This window comes from Suncus etruscus, chromosome 13, assembly GCF_024139225.1.
Source record: "Suncus etruscus isolate mSunEtr1 chromosome 13, mSunEtr1.pri.cur, whole genome shotgun sequence".
Lineage (NCBI taxonomy): Eukaryota > Metazoa > Chordata > Mammalia > Eulipotyphla > Soricidae > Suncus > Suncus etruscus.
The window spans coordinates 38,921,283-38,939,105 of NC_064860.1; the positions used below are offsets into that span (position 1 = coordinate 38,921,283).

Genomic DNA, 17,823 nt, shown 5'->3' on the forward strand with positions numbered 1-17,823 from the left:
ACTTTCGGTTTTGTTTGTGCGTAGTTTTAGACTACACCAGTAGTGCTTGTGGTCACTCAGGACCACCATGTGTTGTCAGGGATCAAATCTAGAACTGCATTTAAAACATGCATTTCATTGCCTTGGAGCTGGAGTTGTCTTCATGTGTGTGTGTGGGGGGGGGGGAGTGTTTTTGTCCTGGGATCACACTTGAATGTGCTCTGTCTTCTTCCAGCACTGTACTTAGAGATCTCTCCCATCAGGACGTGGGAGACCATCTGTGGTACTGGGACCAACCCCAGATCAACTGTGTGCTAGGCAGCTTTAGTACAATAGATTTAGTAAGTATAGTTGTGCCCGCTGTACTATTTCTCTGGCTTTGTCTCCCATATTTGAGTACTTATGATGAATTCTAAGAGAGGCTGACTAAAAGTGAACCAGCATGAGATAAATTCAGTGACTAGGGCAAGTCATCAAGGACTTATCTTGAAAAGAGCCACTTCCCTTTAGAGCTGATTCCATGGGAACCTCTCCTGTTACTGCTAAAGAAGAATATAGTCTAGATAGTGAAGGCTCTGGAGGTCATGTATTTTGCTCTAAAAATTGACTTAAAGATTGTAAAGACTTGAAATGTGCCCCTCATTCCTTTCAATACTAATAACCTGTTCTCTTCATCAGAGGTTCCAGTTGTAAATGCTGATGTTTCTGTACCATTAATGTTTAGAAGGGAGGAAGTGAGTGAATTCCTCCAGGAAGACTTGCCTGTTAAACTCTCTCAGGTGCCAAACCAACCAGAGAGCATGAATCTGGCCAACAATTTTCCAGCACATATATTTGAACCAGCAGTATTGCTAACACCACCCAGGCAGACAAGTAACTCTGAATTTTCTCCTGTGCAGGATGGTAAGCAGACTTCCTCTAAAGTTACATGTTGTTTTTGTAATGCTTCAAACATGTAGTGTGTTCAGTTACCTGATATGAACAATTTTAAAAATACATTGATGGAGACGGAACAATAGCACAGTAGGTAGAATGTTTGCTTTGCATTTGATCAATCCAGGTTTGATCCCCAGCATCCCAGATAGTCTCCCAAGCACTGCCAGGAATGACCCCTGAGTGCAAAGCTAGGAGTAACTGCTGGGTGTGGCTCCAAAACAAGCAAACAACAACAAAAAATCATTGATTGCCGTATGTAGCCTTTAAGCTGAAGGAAAAATATTTCCTGATGATATATATCATGGTATATATATATATATATATATATATATATATATATATATATATATATATATATCATGTGTGTTATATTTATGGCAAAATATGACCTTGAGTGTCATATTTGCAATATCTTACTGTGTATATATTTTTGAACTGTAATTTACAGATTGGCTGCAGGCGACAGACACTGAAAAGAGAAAATAAAATTGCAGATGGGGGGGGAACACAGTAATTTACTTAGGTAGTTGTTTATGGACTATCATAGGCAACATTTTAGGTTCTGCATTGAAAAGTAACACATTAATTTTACAATTTATATTTCAACCTTTCTGAATAGGAAAAAATTTGTTTTTGGCATTTTTGTCATACTGAATTACTCTGTACTACTCTGGTGAGCTAATGAGATTTTATAATGCAAATCAGTACCTTAATGTTACATATTTATTATCTAATTTGTCTGTAGTATTGAGGAGAACTGTTCAAACTCGTCCTGCTCCAAGAATTCCTCCAACTGTAGAAATAATTGAGAAGGAACAAAATTGGGAAAAGAAAACCTTACCAACTACCACAGATTTCCAGAATTCAAATGAAGAGAATCATCTCTTCACTCAGAGATGGCGGTTCTCACACATGGGAGATTTGGAGAACAAAACCCAAACTTCTTTTATGAATCTCTCACAACCTCTTTCTAATTCCCATTCAAACACTCAGCAGTTGAGAAACTCTGTGTTCTCAGAAGAGCCCCCAATTTTGGGAGATGGGCAACAGTTTAAAACAAATGAGGTATTAATGCAAAGAAAGGATCTCATGACACGAATTGCTGAGTTGACATTGCAGAATTCAGCTATCAAGACACATCTGAATAATATCATTTTACCAGGGGGAGAACAAGGGGATGGACGTTGGGAGTTTAACAAGCAGGAGCCAAGTCATACAAGTGACATGACTGCGGTGAGTACCAAAATAGACTTAACTTTGAGGGCCATGAATGTGGTCTCATGTAGAGCACTTGTCTTGCTTATGGGAGTCCATGTGTTCCATTCCCAGCACCATAGAAAACGAAACAAAAAAAAAAGAAATTGGATACTGGTATGGTAACTGGTTGACAGGGAGCTAGTAATGTCCAACATACCACTGTGTTGGAGATGGTGCTGGATGTTTGCAGTTGTTTTGGTTACTGGTCCCGTCCCCCCCCCCCCCCTCGGAGTTCCTGAAGTAGCAACACCAATGTTTCTTGGGAACCTACAACAACTCATCAAGCCTTGCCCAGTTCTCCTGATTGAAAAACTAGAGTGAGGGAGGGATGCATTGTGAGTTTTTACACACCCTCCAGGTAACTGAGTTGCAAGCTTAGTGTGAGAACAAGTGACTTTTAGTGGAGTTGACATCATTATTGATCTTCTGTAATATCAGAAACCTAGTTTTATGAGGTTTTTTTAGTTTAGTCTTATTCTTATATTCAATAATTTCAGATTTCGATTACATTTGTAAAAATAAATCCCTGTAAATACATTTCCAGAAATCAAAATGAAAAAAAATATTTGCTTCTTAGTATTTTTGTATATCTTTTAGATGGTATGGTAAATTTAATTTATTTGTTAGAACAATGCCTTGTTATAATGCTTTTTTTACCTTGTTATAATGCAAGACTAAAATAATGATTCTTTTTCTCATTATTATTATTATTATTATTATTATTATTATTATTATTATTACATTAGTCTTTAATCTTTAACCTGCTGTAAATTCCTTATTTATTTATTTATTTATTTATGATTTATTTTTTGTTTTTGGGGGGGGGGCCATACTCGGTGAAGCTCAGGGGTAACTCCTGGCTCTGTGCTTAGAAATTGCTCCTGGCTTGGGGAGACTATATGTGATGCTGGGATTCGAACCACCGTCCATCCTGAATAGGCTGTGCACAAGGCCCTACCACTGCTATTTCTCCAGCCCCTGATGTAAATTCTGAGCCTTTAAATTTCTATGTTTAATTCTCATGATAAAGTAGACATCAAACACCCATTTTGTGCAAAAAACTTGCGTAATTTTTCAGCTATTCAAAATCATGCTAATGATCATATTTTAAAGATGTATTAAAAGACCAGAATTTTAACTACCAATTCTACTTACCTGTTTGTTGCATAGAAAATAAGTTGAAAATAAAAAAAAAATTATTGCCAAGGTACACAGGAATTTAAGTTGCTAGAGCATCTTCAAAGGACATGATGTAGACATCATCATGTATATTTTTAAGGTAGTACTGTTTCACTCAGGCTTTGCCATGTTCACATTGCAGAATTAGTAGAAGTAACTTAGCATTTTATATCACAAAATAAAAGAAGATAGCAAATACCATGAAGAAATGAATGAGAAAATAAAACATAAGATAAATATGTAGGAAAGCTAAACTTAAACTAGGAATTCAGTTTTAAATGCAAAATGTACTCAGCATGAAAAGCTTATATGATTTCAAACTACATTTAATTGTATTTTGAAACCTTAAAGCAACTCAAAACAAAGTAATGTATAATTGGCTCTCAGGTTATAGTAGTTAACTTTTGGAAGGAGGGAGCACACACAGAAATTCCTTACTCCTTTTGTGCTCAGGGCTCATTTCTGGCTGGGTCTGGGAGCTATATGTGATGCAAAGGATTGAACCTGGGTTGGCCATGTGAAATTGGCAAATGTACTACATACTACAAATTGGCAGTCGGCAAATGTACTACATACTACACTGTTGCTCTAAACCAGGAGTTGACTTTATTTTAGGATAATTCATTTTCCTATAGAAAGGATTTTCTTCAAGTTTATTAAATTCTGGCATTCATGTAAGTGTGAATCATTTGTAAATCTTTTGAAAATGCATGATCTGATTTGGAAGTTCTAAGGTTAGATTTCTGTATTTCTAGTCATTAGTTTCCAAATAATTAGTTTCTAGATGATACCAACTCTGGAAATATACTTCCAATATAATTGCTTTTCACTGAAAGTCTCCATATTAATAATGAAGGGATTTTTGCAAGTTAAATGGATCATGGGATGGCTTGCTAGTCTGAATCTTTTCCTTGTTTGTGGGAAGAAAATGGATTCAAAATTTCAACTGGACAGCGTTTAAACTTGGGACCAATAAAAGGACAGAAAGACTTCCTTTATTCTTTTAAGAGCCAAAGCCTTTCAGACATGACAGGGGACTGGTATTTTATCAGTGGAAAGGATCTGAGAAGAATCATATATTATAGGATCCAGGGTGATTACCTTATCAGTGGAAGCTTATGGTCTCCATAAAGAAAGGTTTGGAGGGTTTGGTGATAAGGGTTTGCTCCTGGCTCTGCACTCAGGGATTACTTTTGGTAGGATGGGGGACAATATGGAATGTTGGGGATTGAACCTGAGTTGACTACATGAAAAGCAAGTGCCTATCCATTCTGGCCCTGGAGAGATTTTGTCTGGCTCTTGTGATTTTCTCTTAAGAGCTAAAGATCTGTAAGAGATGGAGAAAAACTTTGTCCCACAGATATCTTGAAAGAAAAAAGGGATTAGAAAGCTTTTGTGGCACTAATATTAGAAGGATTGGTATCCTTTTTCTTAAACCTTAATTTGTTAGTGAAATGACTTAAAAGTTCATTTTAAAAAAGTAGTAATTTGCCCACTACTATATGCTATACTGCATATAGCAACAGATACAGGTATCAAATTGTTGACATTTAGTGGAAGAGTGTTATTTGCAAAAAGCCTAGTTATTTGGATTATTGTGTATGGAGTTTATGTATTTATTTTGTTGCCTGTTAATACCTATTGCCAATATTTGGTTTTTAATGTCTCCCACCTTTTTCTTTTTTTAGGCATTTCCGATACCACAACCTGTGACACCAAGTAGCATGGAGGAACGAATTGCAGAATTGAATAGACAGAGTATAGAGGCTCGTGGGAAACTTCTGCAATTAATAGAACAGCAGAAACTTATTGGTTTGGGTTCTTCCTCATCACCTGTATCACCTGTTTTGTCACCTCTCCGAGCATGGACTGGTTGGTTACAAATTTGATTCCAGAGTTAGATTCATGAGTATTTTCACTTCCTTGATTTTTAAGTATATGGAAAGCTAAAAGAAATCTCAGAGAATTTGTTTAAGACCCTAAAATTTCGCATAGAATGAAATAGATTTGAGTAATACAGTAAATGACATAAATGGGACTGGAAGAGTTTTTCTGAGTGAAAGTGATCCCATCATGCCTATAGCTAATCTTACAGTGCCTGATTTCTTCTTCTGCCAATCCTATATGGTAATTGGTATACAAGTTGGAATATGATTAGCTTATTAAATATGCTACTACTAAATATCAAAATAAAACTTAAGAGTTTTATTATCTATTAGTAATGTTGTTACAGTCATTAAACCATTTTTAAAGTTTTGTTGTTTGGGGGCCACACCCAGCTGTGCTCAGGGCTTATTCCTGGCACTACTCAAGAATCACTTCTGGGGCCAGAGAGATAGCACAGCGATAGGGCATTTGCCTTGCATGTGGCTGACCCAGGATGGACAGTGGTTCAAATCCAGGTATCCCATATGATCCCCTGTGCCTGCCAGGAGCAATTTCTGAGCACCGAGCCATGAGTAACCCCTGAGCGTCACCGGGTGTGACTCAACCCCCCTTCCCCAAAAAAGGAATCACTTCTGGAGGGCTTGGGGGACCAAATGTGGTGTAGCAGATTGAATCCAGAATAACTACATGCAAGAAAAGATACTACAAAAAAAAAGAAAAGGGGGCCCGGAGAGATAGCACAGCGGCGTTTGCCTTGCAAGCAGCCAATCCAGGACCAAAGGTGGTTGGTTCGAATCCCGGTGTCCCATATGGTCCCCCGTGCCTGCCAGGAGCTATTTCTGAGCAGACAGCCAGAAATAACCCCTGAGCAATGCTGAGTGTGGCCCAAAAAAACAAAAACAACAACAACAAAAAAAAAAGATACTATCCTCCATACTATCTTTCTGGCTCTAATTATTAAAGCATTTGAATTATAAATTAAACCTATTCTTTTTTTTTTTTTTTTTTTTACTGTCCAGAACAGATTTATTTGGCATTTGGATGAAACGGTTCTCACAGCATCTTAAGAATTAGTGTCAACACAATCAGAAATAAACCCCAAACTAAAAACCCTTTAAGTGAAAGGAAAACAGAACAGAAAGAACAGGCATGAGACAATGTAGTGTTTGCTCTCGCCCACTCGGGTGGGGCTGGGCTCCAGTGTTCCTGCAGTCCCATCTCTCACAGGAGCCTGGGTAGGCGGGCCAGACTTGGAGTGTTATCACCTCACGAGGAGGCAAGGAAGGTGAGGATGTGGCCAGGTTCCAGCACTTGCCCATGGCAGGAATGGCAACAGGCCCCGCCTTCAGCCCTGTGCTAGTGCCTCTCACAAGCCTCACTGGCCCCACCGGTCCTTGGGTCCGCAGAATTTCTCCATCTCACGCACCCGCCATAAACCTATTCTTTTTAACTGCAATTAGGAATTTAGAAAAACAAGAGAGGATTCTAAATAATACTGTTCTGAAAAATCAATTGTTAAATACATTCAAAATGATACCTATGAAATAAAGTAGATCTTAAGTTGCTTGCTTTTTTTTTTTTCTTGGTTTTTGGTTTTTGGGCCACACCTGGTGACGCTCAGGGGTTACTCCTGGCTCTCTGCTCAGAAATCACTTCTGGCAGGCACCAGGGACCCTATGGGATGCTGGGATTCGAACCACTGTTGGTCCTGGGTCGGCCACTTGCAAGGCAAATGCCTTTCCACTGTGCTATCTCTCCAGCCTTTTAAGTTGCTTTTATAGCCAGAAATTCTTTTATTTATATTCAGAATTATACTCGGGCTTAAAGAGAGAATACTTGGGCCCAGTATAAGATTTATTATTCAAATTGTCAGGAATAGATGCTGTTCTCTGTAATTAAGTGGTGTGTTCCTTGCAGCATTAATGTATTCCCTGTGGCATTGAAGCACGGGCACTTTAGAAAGGGATTCAATGTGCCCTATGACTGGTTGAAGTAGGTTATATTTAAGCTATCTGATAAAATAATTTTTAGAAGTTATTCTTTTTAATTTTAGGCCACACTCACCTGTTCTCAAGGATCACTTGTGGCAGAACTCAGGGTACCATAAGTGTTGTTGGGAATCAAATCTGAATTGAGCATATATAAGACAAGCACTTTACCCACTATACTATCTCTCTGACTTCAAATTACAGACCCAGAAAATTATCCTTAGAAATACCTGGACAGTGACAAAAAATGTATTTGCCTGTGGTCTCTTCTTTTTTATTTATTCTAGGATTCTTCCGATTACTACTTTTCTTTATAATCACAAAGTCTAGAGGCAGCTTGTGGTTAAATATATATAAATCACCCCAATAAGTACAGCCCTCTGATCTGACCTGCTCTATCCTGGCTCTAGAGATGAGGCATTAAGAAGAGTAAATGTCTGTTTACTGTGACTGCTCCAGTTTTTAGATTAGGGAGCAGACAGTAAAATAAGCATACAAACACATAAACACTAAATTCAATGAAAGAAAATAAGCCAGATTACTTTTAAGAGTAATTTTGTGATTAAATGAGACATCTTGAATTCAATAGTTATTTAATGGTAGAACTTATTTTTTTCTATTGTCTCATTTAGTTCTCATAATACCCTAAAAGCAGATAGAGCTGATAAATCCATTGATAAACAATGTACTGAGGCACAAAATTGATTTGTCTGACATCTTAAAATTAGGCTGTAGATTTGTGAATATGTGCTCTTAATTCTAGTGATTATGAATCTACCATATTTTATTTGTTTGTTTTGTGTTGTTTGAACTACTCCCGACAATGCTCAAGTATCACTATCGTTTTTTTAAGTATCACAAAGTATTTTTAATTTAAATACCAGGGTTACAAGGTTGCTCATAATACAGGTTTTTTTTTCCCTCAGATAAAATTGTTTAAGATTGAGTTACAATCATACAATATATAACATTTCCTGCCACCAATGTCAACAGTTTCACTACCTGATGCCCTCTTTCCTCCCACCATTCTTTCTTGCCTGCCTTTGGGGTAGGCATTTCTCTCTCTCTCTCCCTCTCTCTCTCTCTCCCTCTCTCTCTCTCTCTCTCTCTCTCTCTCTCTCTCTCTCTCTCTCCCTCTCTCTCACTTGTTTTCTTGCTCATCGCCCCCTTTCTTTTATGACATTGTGCTTTGTACTATTGCAAAGGAAGGGGTGCCATGAATGTCCTTTTCATATTAGAACATCTCTACTCTAATTGCACTCTGCTCTTTGTGGCAAGCTACCTACCATGGTATGGTCCTCCTGATTTTCATCTCTATTGTCTCTGTATATCATCCCTACACTGTGTTTTATTTTCCTTTTATCCCAGTGATGAGTGAGATTATTCTGTTTATCCCCTTCCTTCTGACTCATTTCACTCAACATAATACTCTCCATGTTCATCCATGTATAAGCAAAATTCATGACTTCTTTTTTCTATTGGCTGTATAGTATTCCATTGTGTAGATGTACCACAGTTTCTTTAGCCACTCATCTCTTGTCGGGCACCTGGATTACTTCCAGATTCTGACTGTTGTAAATAGTGTTGCAGTGAACGTAGGAGTGCAGAGATAATTTTTGTACTGTGTTTTTATGTTTCTAGGGTATATTCCTAGTAGTGGTATTGCTGGATCGTAAGATAAATTTCCAGATTTTAAGGAATATCCATATTGTTTTCAGAAAGGTTGGACTAGACGGCATTCCCACCAGCAGTGTATAAGAGCCCCTTTTTCCCCACATCCACATCAGCACTGGTTGTTCTTGTTCTTTGTGATGTGTGTCATTCTCTGTGGTGTTGACCTCCCTCTACCATAGTTCCCAGCATGCATCCCATACTTTCACCCTGAGCCCCCTAAACTGATAATGTAACAGGTCCATTTTGTATATAGCTTGGGTCTCTTGATTCTGTTGTCATTGACTTTGGTTTGGATATTTAGGTCTGACCATTTTTTATTTTCACTCAGTGCTCCTGAGACCACTTGACCCAGGGTCCCATCCACTTTTTCTTTTTCTCAATCTATAGGAAGACATAGAAATATGAGGCAGAACAACTCATCTGTAGTTTTTATCACTGTAGCTATTATGTGCCTTGGAGTGCTTTTCTTTGGATTCTTTTAGCTGATACTCTTCAGGCATCCAGAATATGGTTTCATTCACTCTTTAGTTCTGGGAATTTCTTAGTAATGATATCTTTGACTGTTGATTCTTCATTGGGGTTTTCTTTGTTGTTCTCTGGTACCCCAATGATTTTTATGTTGTTTCTATTGAACTTATCCCAGAGTTCTATTATTTGTTCACTTTTTTTGAGAATTTTTTTCCAGCCTCTTCTGTTGTATGGAGGTGTTATGTAGATCTTCTATATCACTGATTATGTCCTCAGCAGCTGTTACTCTGCTGGTGAGGCTTTCAAGTGAGGTTTTCATTTCACCTACCATGTTTTTTAGTCCTGATATTTCTGTTTGACATTTTCCCATTTCTACTTTCATATCCTCTTGAGTCTTCTGGGCTGTTCATTCCATCATTTCTCTAAGTTTGTTGAACATTCATAAAATTCTTCTCTACAGTCCTGATCAGAAATATTAAGTAGGTGTCAGGTATTGGTTGGGTTTTCAGAACTAGTTTTTTCAATGTGGTAGGGTTCTGCATAATTTTTCCATTGTGAACTTTGATGTGCGGTACTCTTATTAAGTGTTGTGGCACAGTTACTTGACTGGAATGGGCAGCCACAGAGTGAAGCAGAGCAGTTGTGCTCTTGCTCGTCTCACTGCTGAGCTCAAACTGGGGATTATAAGTCTCATTGTGCTGTTTTGGGCTCCACCAAACAGACGTCCCCTGGAGAGTTATATTTTGTAGGGTTATATTTTCTCCTAAACTGACTGATGATAGATCTTCAAAGAGCTCCCAGACGACAAAGAGATTTCCATTCCCCTATCCCCTAGGATGGGGAAGCGATCCTGGTAATATTTATCCATGGTAAATAATCCACACAGACAGGAGGGTAAAAATGCAGCTAACCCTAGTTCCAACTCTGCATTCCATATGGTCCCCTGTGCCCACTATGAGTGAACGCTGAACACCACTGTATATGACACAACCCCTTTGCCACCCCACAAAAAAGGGGCATTAAAGGGCATTAAATTTTATCCCAATAGATTATAATCTGACTAATATTTATTTTTATATATTTTAGATGGAGGAAAGAGGACAATTGAGGTAACTATTCCAGGAACAGATGCTCCAGAAAGCTCAAAATGCAGTATTATCTCTCCTTCCAGTGGGATAAATACCCGAAGGTAGGACTTCACTGTCAATATTTAAAATAAAATAAGTAAGTATGTATTTTTATTGTTGTTATTGAAGTAAGTAACATTAAGGTTATAACATCTCAGGTGTGTATTAGTCAACATGTGTATACATTGCATTAGATTCATTGTTAAGTCTAATTCTGTCTTTCATTCAGTTGTTCCCCTTATCCTGATTAATTTCCTGCACTTACCTCTTTCCCTTCTGATAACTATTAATTGATCTTTTGGTCCAAGAGTATTTTTTATTTAATTCACACCCATTTGTTTGATTTTTCTATATTCCACATCTGAATGAAATCATAAAATTATTTGGCTTATTTCAGTAGGCCCATCTATGCTATTGCAAAGGAAGTGTTTCAAACTAGGAAAAAGGCTCGACTCACTCATTTATGTAGAGAACATAAATAGATAGGACACTATTGGAGAGTAAAGAAGAGAAATAGGAACAAATTTTTATTAAGTAGAAAAGCATGGATTTACTCTTAAAAACAAAATTTGAATAAATAATGAAACTGAAGCTAATTAATTGGATGTTTTGCCTAGATAGTTCACATGATTGATAACATTGCCATTCTGATTTGTCTTACTCTCATACTACCTTCGTCTTTTACCCACCAAGCATACCCATTTCCTCTTTATTGTTAAAAACATATCAGTATGATTCGGTGAGGGGTATATGTTACAAATGTTTTTTAAAGGCTATATATTATGTATAAAATAAAGCCCGACTCCTCATATAGACTATGCTATTAATAATGTCAGTTTTATATTATCAAGTATAACAAGTGTCCCACATCTGCAAGGTATGCTAAGAATAGGAGAAACTGTGTGTATAGTTTGGAGATATATTAAAGTTTTTTCTATTATCTCTGCCAGAGAGATAGTACAAGGTTGAAGTTTGTGGTCAATCCCAGTTGCCTTGCATGTGGCTGATTCTCAACACCACATATGGTTCACTGATCACCTCAAAGAGTATTCCTGAGCATATAGTCAGGAATATCCTCTGAACTCTTCTAGTTGTAGCATAAAAACTCAAATAAAGCAAAAATATGTCTGCGGCTTTCTGGGGACCCCGGCCAGCAGGGTGAAGGGGATGAATGCCACAACTTATTCGTGGGTTCACTGAAGCCGACCCGATCCGAAATATCTATGGGAAAAATCTGTAGAGGTTAGAAAGAAGGCCTAAGTCTTTTATCTGATCAAAGGCAATTTATTAAGCAGGCAAGCACTTATATATATTTTTTACACAAGGGGAAGTATGTCTCAAAAACTATTGGTCATTTCAAACCATCTCTTATCCAATTATATTCCAAGCATAGGCACATAACCAAAAATGAATAAAGGTACTAAACATTAAACTTATGGGGCATACAAGCATTGGTCAATTCAAACAAGCTTTTCACCAATTATATGCTTACTACAGGTATTTGGCCAAAAAGGGAAAAAGGATAGAGTGTGCCTTGTTAAGCACAGCCCAAAGGAGGTGGGAAAGGAAAAAAGGGGGAGGCATGACTCAATGACTGAATGACTGATCCTAGTAACCTTTAGCTTGACCGGAATCAGAGACATATAAGGAAATATTATCTTGTCTCTGGTCTCATGGCCCTGTGGTTAGTACAAGGGGCTATGTTATAGCAAGATTTCCTATTTGCTCATGGGCTAGGAACCTGCCGGCAGTCACGTATGCAGCTCAGTGGAACTATCCACAGAGATAGAGGCTAAGGTTGATAGCATCCATATTTGTGAAGGCTAGAGCAGTCTCCCACAAATATGTTAATTTTTAAAGAAAGGGATTATATTGGTAAAAATGTGTTACAAATAATTTACCTCCTTTGAACCTAAGTCATTCATATTTTTTAAGACTTTATGTATATGGTGAGTTGTCATTCTTTTTTCGGAGGGGGTTTGGGTCACACCCAGCGGCACTCGGGTCACTCCTGGCTCTGTGCTTAGAAATCATGCCTGGCAGGCTCAGGGGACCATGTGGGATGCCAGGAATCTAATCGAGGTCCGTTTAGGGTTGACCATGTGCAAGGCAAATGCCCTACCGCTGTGCTATTGTTCTGGCCCGAGTTGTCAGTCTTAACATAATTTTTAAAAGATTACTAGTAATAGATTTCTCACTGTCTCATTTAAAAATATTTTTTTAATTTAAACACCATGGTTACAAAGTTGTTCATACTACAGGTTTATTTCACAGATAAAGTGGTTCATGGTTGAGCTACAGTCATACAATGTACAACAGCCTTCACCAGTTCGCATTTCTCGCCACCAACATCAACGTTACCCTTTTACACTCTCTGATGTCCTCTTCCCTCCCATTTACCCTCCCCCGCCTGCTTCTGGGACAGGCATTTTTCATGGTCTCATTTCTTTTTCAATAGATCTTCAGAGGCTTCCTTTAATTCTGTTTCTCCAGTAAATGCTACATCTGGAAGTGGACATTTCACACCTCTTAACCCAAGAGCAAAGGTACATAATAATATAATTTTGAGATATGTGCAAGATATATGCAAGAGGGTTAGGGTGAAGATTCCTTCTATAGTGATTTCCATTCACATACATATTTTTTGTACTGTTGTTCTTCTCCTCATTATTTATTATTAATATATATTATAATATATAATATATATTATATATATTAGTTATTCTATTTAAGGTTCTATAAAATTATTTAGACAAAAGCAACTAATTTTTCACTAGAGAAAATATAATAATCCATAAATTTCTTGTGTGTATTAAGGTAATACAGTGTGGTTAAAGAGATAATACACAGGCTTTGCATGTGATTGTGATGGCAAATAAAATAGGGACAAAATATTTCCCTGGTTCCATTTCTGGAACTCTGAGGATAGCCCCTGAGTACCACCAGATGTGGTCCCCAAACCCAAATCCCTCTAACCTTCAAAATAATGTGGCATGACACAAAGCGTTCTTTGATTGGTCGTGCATATACTGGGATGTTCGTCATGCTTTCTTTGCTATGGTCATGTGAAACTTGGAATAACCAGAACCTGGGGCCAGTCACCTATCTTGACCCTCAGTATAATGCATCTGAGTGTGCCACTCGCTAGTAGTTTGGCACAAAGGGTAAAGAAATGTCTTATTATGTATTCTGATTTATATAGGGAGATAATAAAAATAAACATTTTAAATATATCCAAAGGTTTGTAAAATATATTTTGTGCTACTGGTAGTAGCAAAATATATAGTTCCTTTGAGTGTTTAGTCATAGAAAATTGAGAATTTTAAATCATAGCTATATTATTTGTAAACATAGGCTAGAAATGATATGGGTGAAGTAGTTTTTGCTATTCTTATTACATTTGCTATTCTTTTTCCTTTGGTTTTTGGCCACATCCAGTGACACTCAGGGGTTACTCCTGGCTACGCACTCAGAAATTGATCCTGGCTTGGGGAACCATATGGGACACCAGGGATCGAATTGCAGTCCATCTTAGGCTGGCACGCACAAGGCCTTACCGCTTGCTCCACCGCTCCAGCCCTATTATTTGCTATTCTTATTACTGACCTCCATAATAAAAAATAGTGTTTTTTAAATATTGGCTATTAATTGTCCAAATTAATGGAAAGCCTGATATTTCATTTGCTCAGGAGAAGTAGCTTCAGTCGCCCAAAGCAGTCCTTTGCTTTTCCTTATATTCTAAAAAAGCTTGAAAGTAAATTAGTTAATGCTTTCTGAAACTTAATTTACTGAGATCAAATTGTTTTGTCATTTTAAAAGCGAAAATGACAAAATACAAAATCAGAGGCTTATATAAATTACTAGATATATCTTTTATTTAAAAAATTAGGGGCCAGGGAGGATAGTAGGATAGTCGGTAGTGCACTTGCCTTTCATGCAGCTGATCTAGGTTAGGATTTCTGTATCCGCTGTAGTCCCCCGACCACCCTCAGGAGTAATCTCTACGTGAATAGTAAGCAAGCTCTGACAATTGCCAGGTATGGCCCCCAAAACAAAATAATCTAAAGTAATAAAGGAATTTGTTAACCAGGAAATTAAGTTACTTTGCTAGATAAAAGTCTTCAGTAGCAATTTAATTTCCAGTATCATAAAACCTTCATTCTATATATTTTGTCTAAATAATTGGAAATTTTAGTGCCATGTTTTAATTTAATTTTATTTCATCTTTCTTTAGCAGCTTGAAAAACAAAATGAAGAAGGCTGGTTTGCTCTTTCTACTCATGTGTCATAAGTGAAGTCAAGTCTTACAGAATTTGTTCTCAGTGATGCATTCTTGAGCTCTTTTTCTGCTCTTGCTGTCAAGTTTTTTTATGATTTATTTAAAACAGAAAAATGTGTCTTAGTACTAATGGAATGAAGAAATAAAGCAACTATTTCAATTTTTTATCTCCAAATAACTTTCCATTAAGTGACCAACAGATTCAGTGTATTGTGAATACAATTTTAATTAAAGGACTATTCCTTTTATATGCTATAATCTTATAATTATTTAAATTTTTTGAGTAATACATTTCACTTTATCCAGAATATTTTTGGTCAACTATATCTTGTATATTGATATATTTTATTTGTCCAGAAGACTGAATTGTTTTGTATATTACAAGAGAATGTCTCTGGTTGATTAAAATCAGACTTTCAGAAAAATTTGACATTCCTTTGGTTTCATTTTTTGGAGCCACGTCACTGTAATTTATTCATAAAATGGAATGTACAGCCTTAAAAACCAAATGTTAATATTTGTTTCTATTTGTTTATATAGGTAAAAGTGTGTATTTATAAAATTCTTATATTATTTTTAAATGTAAAGACATGATCAATGATGTACATTAAATAATTATTGTAGAAAACTGGCTAAATGTTGTCCCATTGCTTATTGTCATATTTATGTTTGAAATGTTTGATAAGGCTGGAGAGATAGCATGGAGGTAGAGCATTTGCTTTGCATGCAGAAGAATGGTGATTCGAATCCCGGCATCCCATATGGTCCCCCAAATCTTCCAGGAGCGATTTCTAAGCATAGAGCCAGGAGTAACCCCTGAGTGCTGCCAGGTGTGACCCAAAAACCAAAAAAACAAATAAGAGAAATGTTTGATAAATTGTAAAAGATTGCTATCAACATTTTGAATTAACTAAACACTATACATTGGGTTTTTCTTTATGGCACCCATTTGGCTCACAGTCATTGGTCTCTATTTAGTCTTTTAAGTTTTTATTTTGTTAGTTTGTTTTGTTTTTATTTTGGGCCAGACCTGGCAGAGCTCAGGATTTACTGCTGTTTCTACACTGAGGGATCATTCCTGGCAGTGTGGCATTGGGGATCTACACTGGATTGGCAAGGCAAGAGCCCTACCCATTGAACTGTCTTTGTGGTCTCTTAGTCTTAACTCCTTGAGTTACTTCTGTGATAGGACTTGTCAACCTAGGTGAGGTGGTTGGGGTGTCAAGAAATAAAGCAGAGTGGGCCAGAGAGATAACTCAATGTTCTAACGTGGCATGCAGACAGCCTGAGCCTAATCCACAGCCCTGCAATGAACTCCACCACAAGTGATCCCTGGGCAGAGCCAGAAGTAGCCTCTGAAAACTACCAGTTGTGACCCCATACCAGCAGAAACAAAAGCTAACTAGACCCAAAACAAAACAAAGTACACTGAGACTATTCAAAGTACAATAAGATATAATCATCCCTCTTCCTGCAACTTTAGTTTTTCTTTCTTTTTGTTGTTGTCTTTTGGTTTTTATTCTTAGGCCACACCTGGTAGTGATCAGTTATTGCTGGTTTTGCACTCAGGGATCACTCCTGAAAGTGCTTGGAGAAGCACCTGGGATGCCATGGATCCAACTCAATGCCCACTGTATTATTATCACTCTGGCCCACTCTTCCTGCAGTTTTAAGATACTGTTCTAGAAGTCTTCTGTACAATTTTTGTTTGGGCTCTTTTGTTGTGAGGACAAAAATAAAATACTTTCTTTTGACATCAATTTTATAGTTATCTGTAATAATTTGTTTGTAATAATTTGCATTGAGTGTTAGTTTGGTATTTAGTCATATTTCTGACTGGGATATAAATCATTTCAGCATTATTCCACATTTTATTGTATTTCTATGCTAATTCTTGGTTTGTAAATCCATTCTTTTGCCATTCAAATAGTTTCTAATTTCTTTAATGTTTTCCCACTAATTGGTTCTTTATTTTCCCCTTATATTTCTTTAAACCTCAAGAACTGCAGTTCATTCTAAGTTTTTGGAGCATTTGAAAGACAACAAAAATGGCTGGTGAGATATGCCAGTGAACTGAGAGTTTTCTTTATATATTCACAGCCCAGGCTTGATCTTAGCACTGCACGGTCCTCTGAGCACTGTTGGGAATGACCTCTAAGAAAATAGTTAGGAATATCTCCTAAATACTGTCAGGTGTGCCCCCCACCCCAAAAACATCAAAACAGACTCCACCAAAAAACTTCCAAGTCTAATAACGTATGTGTGTGTGTTGTCATGATATTTTAAAAAGCTGCTTAAAAAGTGATTTGATGTGTAACCAAAATTAAAAACTAATGTGAAAAAATTTTTTTTCTCTAACTCACTGGTCAACCTCTAGGACTGACATTTTAGAATCTACTCTGTTAAAATTTATTTTTTGCTGACAAAATCCACAATAGACTAAAACACCACCAACATTTATAAATGTATAGGAAAGAGTCTTCCTTACTCAGCCTTCTACAACATTACTTAACTTTGGCCACCATTAGAATCATAACTTTCTACAAAAGAAAATATTACAGTGGCCACTAAGAAGGGCATTGAAGAAATAGGTACACAAGCCAGCTTCCATGAAGGGGACCCTAACCACAGTGTGAGAAGGGCCACTGGTTGAGCAACTTTCGTCTAGGTGGGAAGAGGCAGAAAAGAGCAGTTACAATGCAGGCTATTTTACCCAAAGGCAAATAGAGGGACCTTAGGCTGCTTTTGGTAGAATTCAAACTCAGTATTTTGCAAGGGGAGCCTAGGGTAATATTTGAGGTAACGCAATAAAACTTGAACACAGGTGATTTACTAAGTTTTAAATTGATATTCAAGCTCCCTCTCCTTATAAAAGGTGTGAAGTCAGCAGGACCTATACCCATCTTCCTTTGCTATTTGTGGAATGATCATCTTTTTTGTCACTCCTTTTAGATAATAAATAATTACCCATATGATCTCTTGGAGAGACATGATTCCTTGAAAACCAGGTACAGCGTTCACCACACTCAAGAGGCTGAAGAGTCAACCC

At 37.2% G+C, this 17,823-nt stretch overlaps 2 protein-coding genes across 2 annotated transcripts in view; both read left to right on the plus strand.

Moving 5' to 3' along the window:
- The window catches only part of SPICE1 (spindle and centriole associated protein 1), a 46,846-nt gene extending 31,928 nt beyond the window's left edge, over positions 1 to 14,918 (plus strand). The window contains exons 13-18 of the mRNA XM_049785849.1: positions 658 to 882; positions 1,661 to 2,148; positions 5,040 to 5,223; positions 10,455 to 10,557; positions 12,954 to 13,041; positions 14,733 to 14,918. Of these exons, the coding sequence (XP_049641806.1) occupies positions 658 to 882; positions 1,661 to 2,148; positions 5,040 to 5,223; positions 10,455 to 10,557; positions 12,954 to 13,041; positions 14,733 to 14,786 (1,142 nt within the window). The 3' untranslated portion in view covers positions 14,787 to 14,918. The remainder of the gene's footprint in view (positions 1 to 657; positions 883 to 1,660; positions 2,149 to 5,039; positions 5,224 to 10,454; positions 10,558 to 12,953; positions 13,042 to 14,732) is intronic.
- The window catches only part of USF3 (upstream transcription factor family member 3), an 869,396-nt gene that overhangs the window by 225,332 nt on the left and 626,241 nt on the right, over positions 1 to 17,823 (plus strand). The gene's annotated exons all lie outside the window — the stretch shown is intronic.